Raw genomic sequence first — 13,827 nt, forward strand, 5'->3', positions numbered from 1 at the left:
TCAGTACTACCAATTGGAAATGAGGATCCAGATGGAGGTATACATACAACAGTTGGGTTTGTACCGGAATTGTCTGTTGCAGTTGGTGTTCGAAAAGTCACGACTGCTGTGTTTCTCCCTGGATCAGTATTTTGAAGTATGTCAGATAGTGGATCTATCTGTGGTTTTTCATTATCTACGGTATTGAAAGAAGATAAAAATTTAATCATCCAAAAACATACTTCAGACGTATTTGGTGAAATTTCATACATTGCCAAAATATTTATTGTTATTACCTTCAACAGTTACAGTAAACGTAACCGAGTCTGTATTTCCACTGTCGTCTGTTGCTTTGCACTCAACTGTAGTCTGGCCAATCGGGAAAGCAGTTCCAGATTTTGGTTCACATGCAACTGTCGGTTGCTTACCGGAATTGTCTGTAGCTTCTGGATTTGTGAGTGTTACTACAGCAGTTGGTGAATCTGGATCCGTGCTTACAATGATGTTATCTGGTTTTTGGATGCTGGGTTTCTCATTATCTAAAATAAAGTCATTAATTAAAAGTTTAGAATGCTTTTGAATTTTGTTTAAAATGAGATAATATATAGGTTAGGTAATGATGTTGGTAGCAAAGTTTTGACCTACCTGTTTCGCAGAATCTTCCAACAAAACCTTGTGTACACGAACAAGTGAATGATTGACAATCCTGGCTAGACACACATGTTCCACCATTCCTACAAGATCCGGTTGAGCAGGGGTCAAGTACTGTAGATCAAAGCAATAATATATTAGCACCTAATTATAATTTGCCTAATACGCGTAGGCCTAGATGAACATAATTACGTAATTAAAACAACAACAAAAAATAGCAGCATTCTCACATTTTGTTATATAATAATTACTGTCATCCTTCGAACTTCATGTGTCTCTACCCACCACAGGCCTACTACTGTATTTGTGTGATACATTCAGGAATATAAAAGGTCTATGGTTATGAATCGTGTAGAGAAATGACAATACTGTCACCACAATTTTGTTTCTCATGCTACTCCTAGGCATGTGTACAGAAAACGTCTACGTGTCTTGGTGATATAATTATATACCGTAAGTGTATAATTGTGTATATAGTGCATGTGTTTTAATGTAAATGTGCGTATAATGGTCAAAACCATACAATCTGAACAAGTTTTTCCTCCATAGCAAGCAGAGCATTTGCACTCGTAGTCTCCATACCCAATACGATAGCACTGACCACCATTTTGGCAAGGTTCTTTAGTGCAAGGATCGTCTGAAAGATAACAAGTGACGAAGTTCAATTACAATGATTTCAAATATTGATTTATTATAGAGCTGCTATTTCTGTATTATAATTATGGTATGGAGTTAGAAAGTAATTTCTTATTATTGATAAAATTAAAGTTTACAAAGAATTAAAGCTCACCTAAAGTTGGGATGACGAAAAACCTCCACATTCCGCTTGAATATGGCCCAGTATACCACCCGAAATAATTGACGGTGATCGGCTGCGGGTCTGTCCAGTCAATTAACGGATCTTGAGAATCAACTCCAACCTGAATTTTTCCGTTCTCGTTGTAGCTGATGTAAAATCTTGTAAATTCTGTGTCTGATATTATGGGCGATACCACAGCAACAGTTATGAAACAGAAGTCGATGCATCTGTAAGATAGTAGTTACAGTTATGGTTAAAGCCGTCCAGTTGAAGCGGTGAAGATCACGAAATGTAATGAGATCTATAATGACCCTATTCACATCACTTTTGTCTTTGGACAAGATACTTATAGTTTCATAAATTTCCTTTTTCTGTCATATTTTGTGACTTCTTGTGGAGGGGTTCATGAACGTTTTCACTTAAACGGATACCGGCGCTTTATGAATTTTCATTTTTATTATTTCTTCCCTTCACATCGAAATATATATAGGTACTTTGTAGAGTTTGAAAATGGTGGTGCAGAATTACACGGAATGACGCATGTCTAGTAAAGTTCCAAGAAATAAATTAATATTAAAAAGCAGATGTACTTGAAGGTCAGTAGGGACTTCACCCCAAATTCTTGGGAAATCATTAAACACACAAAATTTAAATGTGTCGGTACGTGCAAATCTAAGAGTTATAAATATTAGCTGATCAGTGTGTCTAGTAATATTAATAAAACTAAATATTTAAATATTATAGATTTTGAATAAACATTTTGAAATATTAAGAGATGGCTATGTAATCAGCAGGTCTACTTTTCGTGGGGATCATATCAGGGTGTTCTTTCACTGTAACTGTCTAGTGGCATAAACCTATGTGATCTTCTTTAGATCATTTCTGATGCATTTTAGTAACCGGACTGGAAAGGGTTCCAAGCAGGCATTCTAAATTCAACAATCTGACCATTGCATCATACAGCTCAAGTGTAGCAGGGGCCTTAAACGTATTGTACGTTTGAAGTCGCCTATTTACAAAAATAAAGAAAACATTCACCTTCGAAAAACAATCTTTTGTGAATCGATAACAATTTCGTACTGATATGAAGCATCACTCCCTGTTGGGCTGAGTGTTACGTGTACGCCAGATTCTGCCTTCACCTCAAATACTAACCTACCACTCTGGGATAATTTTTGTGGGTAGTAATTGTAGCTATAGCCAGGACTGGTGTTTGTTTCGAATATAGCGTAGCCTGAAAAAATAGAATAAACATATTGCAAGTGGCGCACCAGGAGCTGATTTCGTGATAGATCCTTTGCAGTCATGCAATATCGAACATCATACGTCCATTGTTCATTCATTCATTTATTTATTCATTCATTCATCTATTTAGTAAAATCAACATACAAATCACGGGATAACTTCATAAAATCAATAAAAGGCCAAAACGGATATTGTAAGATTCCATAAAATTGATAACTTAGAAAAAAAATCTACATGGAAGTGACATCCTAAAAATTACCTCAAATGTCATTTCCCTGTCCCAAAATTAACCTAACCTAAAATTAACCGGTTTGTTTTTCGGATTGTGTGCAAAATCTCAAACATGATTTACTATAATGAGCCTGCTTCTGGCTTGTGACAAATAGATACTGCCACCTACATACATTTCATTGCAATGGCGTACGTTCGTACGTTAAACGCATGGGCAAGAAACAAATTTTAAGAATTTACAAAATTCGATTGCTGAAGAGATTAATGGATTCTATGTAACCAAAGACGACTATGGAAACGAAGACAATGAAAAATTGGAGTAAGAATATTTTGCGATCCCACAAATCTAACAAGGTCTAGCTAGCTGTAATCGGTTCCTCTAGGCAAAATATGTCTAAGCTTAGAGGGAAGGTGAAAAGTAAGATATTAACTTTAAATACACTTTTAGAAAATTCGTGTTGTAAAGGACCACATTTTCATGCATTAATCTAGCCTTCGTGCAATAAGTTCTATCTGGCATAATGGTTTATAACCATTAAGCCTATTGGATAATGGAGATTGGATAATATTTCTTAGTGTTTACCACGACGCTTTCAAATCAACAAGGGAGAACAACTAAGATAACGTAATGTAGGTAAAATAGGCTAATGTAAGGTGAGAAAAGATAAATTAAACTAAACTAATGCAAGATAAGTAAACAAAGATAGGTCCATTGTAGGAAATAACTTGCGAAATACTTACTTCCTTCGGAGTCTTCGCTGATAGGCCTATAACCATCTTTGAGACAAAAAAGCAACTGAATTACAAATCGAATTCAAAATACCAGGACACAAAAATATTTAGATTGCATTAAATGCACACATAGGCCTATATTAAGTTGTATAGAGTAGAGAATGTGTAAAGGCGGTATTGTACGGATAAATTTTGAAAGTTTTTAGAACGCCGTAAAAATTAGGTCAACGGTTAAAATCTGGAATTATAAAATACTAATTTGGCATTAACAATTGCAATTTTTAACCTAATTTACGTATAACTACAAAATAATATAAAACCATATTGTTTATGCGTTCTTACATGTAGGCAAAATTTCAAAATAGTTCTCATTCAATCTTATATAAATAGGCCTATGCTGAAAAGCAATTTCATTGTTGAACTGTATGATAGTTTATTACTAGCGAACTGTAAATGAAATATGTTTGGCCTACCTTGCGCCGCGACAACGTGTAACATACACCACAACGAAATTACTATGCTCCCAACAGCCATGATCACTGTCTTGCCGTAGCTTTCTTACTGATCTCACACCAACTTTGCACCGTATTTATGCTATATCAAACAATTCGAATAACACTACATGACAACAGCATGGAAGGAGAAGTACTCTTTAAGGGTAAGATGTTTTGTATGAACGAGGGTCTTTAATACAAAGGAATGTGTACATTCGTTGGATGTATCTATTTGTCAACCATATGTATGTTTCTTATTTGGGCACTTCAGGATCTATTGAGTTTGTGGAAATTAATATTAACATATGCACATTAGACTATTGACCATGGGAGAGCAAGGACTCTCCGGATGTCAAGATGATGTTCAGGCATAGTGTATTCATCCTGTAAATTTTATAATAATACCAAAAGGAGTAATGAACATGCGAGTATTGAAAGAAAATCAATAACACCACATTTAAATGCACGGTTATCGAATAAGTTACTTTATGTGAGTCAGATTACCACCATCATCCGAATAAGAACATGTAACATTGGTATATACATCATATTTTTTTCATGAGAATAAGAACATGTAACATTGGTATATACATTATATTTTTTTCATGATCACAATTATTATTGTGCAGTATAGCAATTCTATGAGCGCTATACAAATCTCATTAATTATCATAGTTATCATCATTATGCTATAATACTATTAATCATAATATTATTATCAATAATCATGCGAGTATTGAAAGAAAATCAACAAGACCACATTTAAATGAACGATTATCGAATAAGTTACTTTATGTGAGTCAGATTACCACCATCATCCGAATAAGAATATGTAACATTGGTATATACATTATTTTTTTTAAATTATTATTATGATCACAATTATTATTGTGCAGTATAGCAATTCTATGAGCGCTATACAAATCTCATTAATTATTATAGTTATCATCATTATGCTATAATACTATTAATCATAATATTATTATCAATATTATTATTAATTCATAGTTGTTATTACGAACTGAGTATTCATGATACATAAGGATATATATCGGCTCAAAATTAATCGATGTAAATTTCTTACTGAAAAAAAGTTGTATATAAATGGGCTTGGCCTCACACAAGTTAACCGCTTTGCAACTGTATCATGCATATCCTAAGTAGTAGGCTCAATTACTATTACATTATATTTACTAAATCAATTGGGAACCCTCACCACTCAATTTACAATTTCGAAGCTGAATTCCGTAACGCAAAAGTAAATTATAAAAAATAATGATAGATCTAAAATCGCGAATTTCTTCAATCAGGTCGATAACAGATTGTTTAATAGTGTGAGAAATCCTTCTTTTCAGCTTCCAATTTTACATAGGACCCTACACCATTCTTTCATATAATTCACTATCCTTCCATTTTGGTCATTTAAATCAGTGGTAAATGACCTTCATATAAAGTCATAATGTAGGAAAAGACTAGTGCAGGTTGTTCAAAAATCACGAAAATAAAAAGCATCAGTAAATTGTTTAAGATATCATATCACAATGTATGACAATATAATATATGATTAATCGAAGATGCACCAGTTAATCATATCGTCCCTTATATAACGTAGTGGCGAATGTGGAAAAGTGCATTTTGAGAAAAACGCATTTAAAGATTTTTGAAAATAGTAATTTTTATTATTTTCGTTATTCTCACCGGTATCATAGACCAACAATTATTCGAAAATGAGAGCATAAAAATAGCTAAAATTTAACAACATATAAAGGTGTAGTCCTTTGGTTTCCACCATTGTGATTAGCAGTCATATCATTTTCTTAACAGTATTCAATATATACCACCATATCACAGAAATACATACAAGGTCTACTTCTTGGAATTGGCACAGCAACTTTTAAGCTGGGCACTCACCGAGTCGTACGACGGTCGGCTGACGAACCCAACTCTGCTCGTTGTCGGTGCCAGTCTGAACAGATCTTCATTAAAAATTATCCGTTGCGCGCGTGTCGTGTCGTTGCGTTTTCCTTAAACCTGTCGGGATTGGAGATGATTTTAGTCGCAAAATAAACTCTGGTATAACAGGAATTAGGCCCAGGACCTGTCTCTTATACACATCTAGATGTGTATAAGAGACAGCATTTATAGAGGGCCTAGGCCTAGATGTAGTTAAAAATTACTTTTCTTATAGGCCTATATATTATATATATAAATATATATATATTATATATACACACACACACACATATATATATATGTATATATATATATGTAGTGATAATAACAATAGCAATAAAGAAGATTTGTGTAGCTCATAGAACTGCTATAATGATAATACTAATAAAATATTGTATATATTGTATGACGATTACGGGTACCACGATTACGAAGGATATTGCACGTCTGCTGCCATCTATTTGTTGTACTGTCTGCTTCTGCTTGACAGGTCACCATGTGGGTCAAGACGCACCCAGTATTATCATTCACATTCGAAATTGAGACGTCTATTTTTAAGAGAGAATGAATAAAGAGATAATGGATTGATGGAGCCATATAAACGATGTGATACGGGCATCAAGGGACACCAGTATGTAGTTTTAACAGGGCCTAATGCTTCCAATAATATTTTCAAGTTATGCGTATGTATAAGGTATCACAATGATGAGGAACGTAATGGAAATCTAAACAGAGTATAAGTTTGTGATGAACGATTTTATGACTGCATGAAGCTATTTTGTTTAAATGCGTTTTTCTAACGGTTTTAAACCGCTACCGGTATCTTATTATTGAATGTAAACCATTGTTCATTCATGTCCACCGTATGAGACCTACTAATTTATCAATTCATCTATAATTCAACATTTTTAGAATTAGGCCTATTGATTCTCAACATCGTCAACATTGGCTTAAATTTTATTGGTGCCGTCTGTGTATGTGCCGTGTGTCTTTCCCGCCTGTAGTTGTTAATTTTTTGGGCTCTGCCCCTCCATTGCGCGTATTATTCTTTTAAATTACCGTATATTTGACCACATGTCTAGGAAGTATTTACATATTTCATTTTTTTTTTCTCAATCTCAATTTAAACGTATTTTATATTTCATATACCTGTACTGTAGGCCTATATATTTTTGATAAAAGTTTTGTTATGTATAAGCAATACATTAGTTTCTAGTTAAAATGCTACGGGATGATTTTTTACAAGCTGTAGTTTAAGAGGTGTTTCTTTCTGTCATATTGGGCCATTTGGCTAAGCGGCCGGTTAGGGTTCCAAGGAACAGGCCATCCATAAGCTTTGACGATTACTGTATTGTATATAGAGGATGCGCGAGGGGGATACTCGCTCCCTCAGTCGCCACTCCTCAATTGAAAATGTTCGAAGCAAACAAATCACGCTCGAGTTGTTGAAATTAACTTAAATCGCCTAATTTTGAGAGCAATTGCGCCCCTCACCTAATCATCGAGTTGTCCACTTCACCTTCGCCCCCCCCCCCACCATCGTCCTAGATACGTCACTGCATTATTGTGGTTTAAAGGGTACATTGATTAATTCTGAAAGTCTTTATTTGATATAGATAAAGTACAAACATTTGAAATACGAATAATCAAGAAAAACGGAGGAGACAGACGGAGAAAAATATGGAAGAGGACAACAACAGCCTGGGTATAGAAAGAAGAAAGAATATTGATCGAGAAATGTACTGAACGAGTGGGACGTTTATACCAAACAAAAAGAATGAATTAGAAGGAAACGGCATTGAGGAAGAACGATCAATATCGCTATAAAAAAAAACAAGAGAAATTAAATGCTTAAACACTTGACCCAACCAAAAACCAATGCTACGTTATCTACCGTGGGCACGTACAAGTCCTATTACAACACAAATGAAGGGGTTATTCTGATTATTGCATTAGATGAACTACTAATTAATCAGCTTATGTGACATATAGATTACTAAGGTAAATTGCTACATAATAAGTTAGGTGTCTGTTTACATACGATACGATGTTTCTATTTCTGGTGTACGTTAAGAGAGGTGATTTTCCAGTTGGTAAACAAATACATGTAGGACAAATTTATATGAATTTTTGATTACACTACGAGCTTGATGATATAATTCTGTGTCATTGTAATTATATGAAAATTACATTATATAATACTACTTTATTTTTTTTTATCAACGTAAATGCACGACGTTGTAATTGCGGTTTCGACCTATTAAGATATGCTTAAAATGTATACAGTATTAATGTGTACACATTATGCCGATAAACCACAAAATTCAAATCCAATACCCAAAAAGAGATCGCTATATAAACAACATTACCAGACAATAATTCTGTGAAATTCAAGAATTTACAATCCCTAATAATATGTTCCCTATAAAGGTATCAAATGTTAAAATGCCAGTGATATCATTATTCATGGTGGGTTATACACTGCTCTGAGAAGGGCAACAGCTACGATTTCAACAATTTACTGACCTACGATCCATTTACATTATTCTTTCTTTGTACACGCCATAACTTGCTCATCATCTGCAACTATTTGAATTATAGTTCGTGCAGTATTTTGTTGTCACCGTACTTAACTCTAAATACTTTGCACCAACGTATATGGACATGACATGGACTCGGGGACCCCAAGAAGTTCATCAGCAATGGCGGCGCCAATAGAGAGCGCCCTTTCTTGTAATTGGATTTGTCTTTATGTTTGTATATGATATCATGCCGTCAGAACATTATAAGAAAATTTAAACTAATAGGAAAAATGGCTCACAGTGGGAGCGTGTGTCAAGCGCTTGTTATAGTGGTTTTTTTTTTTTTTGGTTTTTTTTTGTTTGTTTGTTTTTTTTTTTTGGCTACTTTTAACTCAGAATTTCCATCCACGCTTTCTGTGTTGCTTGACATGAATACCTTTACAAGTAAAAATAGTTGATTTTTTACCTCATTCTAGGAGAGGTTTAGGCATGGTATCATATTAGTAGGCTTCTTTTGGAAGACTGTTCATTTCTATCTTCAGCTTAGGACGAATCCCATCATTTCTCCAACCGAATATACTCTAAACTTATAGGAGAGATAATAGCAAAGTGTCTACTTGCCCGCAAGCGGGCAGTAGACACAAAAACTAAAGGCGTCCACTATATCTTTTAGATTAAATTATTATATTATTAATCAATTGTTCTCCAAAAATATGTAAATATATATCTTATCAATGATACTAGAAGAAAAGTGAAACAGTTTCAATAAGTTGCAGATTTAAACAAACGAAAATACTGTATATAAATAAGTAACTTTCTATTTTGAAAATTTAACAATAAATGTTTGATTGTGTTGAAGAACTTGATACGTTCTTGTACGTTGTAGGCCCTATATTGCATTCTTTGCAGGACCATTATTATACAAGGGCGTTGGAAGCGGTCCGGCTGGTCCGGTTTTGGCAGGAACAATAACTTACATATGAATATCGTTTGTAAGCCAAATTGTACGCAACCTCTTTAAAAAAAAAAAATTAAATGACCTGACTAAATAAACTCGTCTAAATGTAGTAGTACCCACCCTAAGCTGCTTAATTATAGTTTGGGTAGCAGGTCAAAACGGCAATAAACCAAAATGGAAATGACCAAAACGGCAATACCAAAACGGCAATAAACTAAAACGGCAATGATAAGTACAAAACGGCAACGGACTATAGTTGCCTGGAGTCCCGCGCACCATTCCCCTGGTTGACGATAGCGGTATTATTGTATAATTGATCAGTTTACATTCCATTTATCAGCGATATGGAAGTTGTAATTGGATTTGTCTTTATGTTTGTATATGATATCATGCTGTCAGAACATTATAAGAAAATTGAAACTAATAGGAAAAATAGCTCACAGTGGGAGCGTGTGTCAAGCGCTTGTTATAGTGTTTTTTTGTTTGTTTGTTTGTTGTTTTTTTTTTGGCTACTTTTAACTCAGAATTTCCATCCACGCTTTCTGTGTTGCTTGACATGAATACCTTTACAAGTAAAAATAGTTGATTTTTACCTCATTCTAGGAGAGGTTTAGACAAGGTATCATATTGGTAGGCTTCTTTTGGAAGACTGTTCATTTCTATCTTCAGCTTAGGATGAATTCCATCATTTCTCCAACCGAATATACTCTAAACTTATAGGAGAGATGATAGCAAAGTGTCTACTTGCCCGCAAGCGGGCAGTAGACACAAAAACTAAAGGCGTCCACTATATCTTTTAGATTAAATTATTATATTATTAATCAATTGTTCTCCAAAAATATGTAAATATATATCTTATCAATGATACTAGAAGAAAAGTAAAACAGTTTCAATAAGTTGCAGATTTAAACAAATGAAAATACTGTATATAAATAAGTAACTTTCTATTTTGAAAATTTAACAATAAATGTTTGATTGTGTTGAAGAACTTGATACGTTCTTGTATGCTGTAGGCCCTATATTGCATTCTCTGCAGGACCATTATTATACAAGGACGTTGGAAGCGGTCCGGCTGGTCCGGTTTTGGCCGGAACAATAACTTACATATGAATATCGTTTGTAAGCCAAATTGTACGCAACCTCTTTAAAAAAAAAAAATTAAATGACCTGACTAAATAAACTCGTCTAAATGTAGTAGTACCCACCCTAAGCTGCTTAATTATAGTTTGGGTAGCAGGTCAAAACGGCAATAAACCAAAATCGAAATGACCAAAACGGCAATACCAAAACGGCAATAAAACTAAACAACCTCTTCTAAATGTACTAATACCCACCCTAAGCTTATAGTTTGGGTAGCAGGTCAAAACGGCAATAAACCAAAATGGAAATGACCAAAACGGCAATACCAAAACGGCAATAAACTAAAACGGCAATGATAAGTACAAAACGGCAACGGACTATAGTTGCCTGGAGTCCCGCGCACCATTCCCCTGGTTGACGATAGCGGTATTATTGTATAATTGATCAGTTTACATTCCATTTATCAGCGATATGGAAGTCTCTGGAGAGACTGCTAAACTGCATTGAAACCTCGATTTAATCTAATTTTTCTGCGCGATTTGTCAAACGTAAGAGCTAGGCCCCTTATAGGTGGGTAGAAATATCTTCTCTGTAAATGTAATGTTTTCTTGCGTAATACCGGCAAGAATACGATGCCCTGTAGGGACATAGTTTATTTTTTTTAAAATTCCATCTGGACACACCACCCCACACCACGGGTTAATGTTTGGGGGGGGGGGTGATCGTCGCATCTGACCGAACAAATAAAAACTGCTTTCCGACGCGTCTGTTATAAAACAGCGTTACCATCTCGTCTCTATATGTTACCGTATCCTGCATAAATGTGTTTGATGAATAAATACAAAAAAGCGTCTCTTCTGATAGACATTCTTCAAAAAAATAACTAATTCTTTGAGCTTTTGAGAAAATACATTTTTAGGTCGGTGCTGACAGGTAAAATCGTGTGATAATTTTATCTGAGACTACAGCCTCGGCCTCCAGCAGCTTGCATTAGTCTTGATTCTTTGAAATAGGCCTAGATAGAGTCCATTATTTAAAGGAATTCCTTAATTTTTCATACATAATATTGAATTTGAAGTGACTTTCTTCGGGATCTAATTTACATTGTTCTACAAACGTCATGTTTTCAATTACCACTTGTCAACAAACGACGACTGGGTGAGTGTACTGTCTTTCCGCAGGCTGGTGCGTCGTAGTTCTAGGTGTCAAAACACTTGACCTAGAATATTCATCATCAATTTTTCATCATTTTCAAGACAAATAATTTTCTGTAACCCACTCCCTGCTCCAAAAGAGTACATAATAAAATAATTATGATTATTGTCATTGATTATGATTATTTTTCATTTTTATGAATAGAAAAAAACTGTTGTACTCTCGAGAAAATTATAACAACTATAGATTCCCCCTTTAAAGCTTTCCTTAATAAAGGATATATTTAAATTAAGTAGGGCCTAATTCCTGTATGTACTGTATTAGTTTTTCTATTCGAATGTTTCTATTCCGTACACTTTCAAATTCAGCTATTTCCATGGTTTTCTATGTTGGTTGCATTTGCATTTTTGGAATTATGTTATGTCATAAGTCATGAGTCACCATTAAGGTTATGTCATAAGTTATGGGTTATCATTGAGGTCATATAATAAGTCATGGATTATCATTGAGATTTACTGAATATATATAAAATCCAATAGGCTAATTATTAATAGACTTCCTCGATTTCTAAGCATGAACAACATAAATAAAGTTTTATTGTACAATGCGTATCAATAAACAAATGCAATGTTTTTCAAATAAAATTTATCTGTATAACATTATAATATGTGTGAAATCATATGCTATTGTACAGTGACAAACAACTTGATATAAACGCACACACTTTACTTCTTATTATAAATATATATACTTCCTTAATATACTATGTAGATATTATTGTTGTGATTTTCATCAAACTCTTTTTTACGGTTGTGGACATGAAAGCATCCGATGGTTAGGTTGACAAAACCCCAATGTTTTTTTTTTAAATGAATAACAGGGCGATATGCTTGTTTAATTCTAGAGAACGCCCAAAACAGTATTATTAGGCCTAAGGTGAATAAGCCAGGGAACACTACAATACCAAATCGGATCCACCTTAATAATTACTTGAGATTTCTGACCTTTTCAACATTTATTATTGAGCATGAAATCCGTATGAATGTAAGAAAACAATGTACTTAAAATACTATACAATCAACATATGTCTCGAGGCACATAAGAACGAGGTGACATTGCTTATGCTAGAGTCTACAAGGATTCAAGAAGTAAATGATAATGTGGGCAAATTCATCCGGTAAGAGTGATTCAATATTTGTACATTTTTCAAAAATACATTTGTGCACAATATGACTGTCTTCTTTAATACAAATTTTGTTGAGTTTAACTAATGAAATTAAAATAGACTACATTTAAAAGTGGAGGTTGATTTAAGTGATCTACAAGGACAATAGGTAGTTTTCGCCGCACGACGTTAACCTTAACGTTAACGGATGACGTCATAATTTATTCATCTTGCGTTGCGTTGTACGTTAATTTCAGGATTTTATGTACTCGACGTACGTTAGTTACGGGTTTGCGCATGCGTATTTTATTTGTTTACAAAAGGGGCGGAGCTATCGTGCTGCATTTTAGGTACTAACGTTAAAGTTAAGGTTAACGTCGTGCGGCGAAAACTACCTAATGATTTTTCATTAAAAAACTTAATTCTATTCTTATAAACAGGAGATTGTTTCTGAATGAAAGCGCTTCTTTGAACAGGCAGAGAATAATCCAGTTTGTTTGAACAGCCATCAGTCAAGTTATTGCTGAATAAAGACCTAAAGATTTAATATGCATATCAGAGGGGAAAGGGTAGGCAACCCTACCTCCTAGATTGTAAGAAATGAGAAAGAAAAAAAGGGGGAAACAATGAAAATTGTATTCAAATTAAATTTCTAAAATTGACGTTCCGTGACCTTAATATTATACACTTTTCAACCACAAAATGTATATATCCTGCAACAAAATTTCATAAAAATTTATTCATTTTTCGCGTCATTCTCCTCTACGACGAATGACGAATACCAATCCTAAAAAAATAAACAATAACAACGGTGCTCGAATTGGAAAAATTCGAGCACAGTTTTTAATTATTATCCAAAATAT

At 34.1% G+C, this 13,827-nt stretch overlaps 1 protein-coding gene across 6 annotated transcripts in view; it reads right to left on the reverse strand.

Moving 5' to 3' along the window:
* Window positions 1-4,227, reverse strand: part of LOC117107301 (serine-rich adhesin for platelets-like) — a 22,473-nt gene extending 18,246 nt beyond the window's left edge. For 5 of the 6 annotated variants that reach the window (XM_033248944.1, XM_033248941.1, XM_033248939.1 and 2 more), the window contains exons 1-6: window positions 4,111-4,227; window positions 3,647-3,682; window positions 2,468-2,663; window positions 1,421-1,656; window positions 1,154-1,267; window positions 625-744 (exon numbers count right to left, since the gene is read on the reverse strand). In XM_033248944.1, the coding sequence (XP_033104835.1) occupies window positions 625-744; window positions 1,154-1,267; window positions 1,421-1,656; window positions 2,468-2,663; window positions 3,647-3,682; window positions 4,111-4,171 (763 nt within the window). In that variant the 5' untranslated portion in view covers window positions 4,172-4,227. The remainder of the gene's footprint in view (window positions 1-624; window positions 745-1,153; window positions 1,268-1,420; window positions 1,657-2,467; window positions 2,664-3,646; window positions 3,683-4,110) is intronic. The other variant, XM_033248942.1, reaches the window with a different exon arrangement.
* Between the last annotated feature and the right edge of the window lie 9,600 nt (window positions 4,228-13,827).

This window comes from Anneissia japonica, unplaced genomic scaffold (assembly GCF_011630105.1).
Source record: "Anneissia japonica isolate Jap-2015-1 unplaced genomic scaffold, ASM1163010v1 scaffold211_len1577895_cov191, whole genome shotgun sequence".
In the NCBI taxonomy this organism is placed as follows: domain Eukaryota; kingdom Metazoa; phylum Echinodermata; class Crinoidea; order Comatulida; family Comatulidae; genus Anneissia; species Anneissia japonica.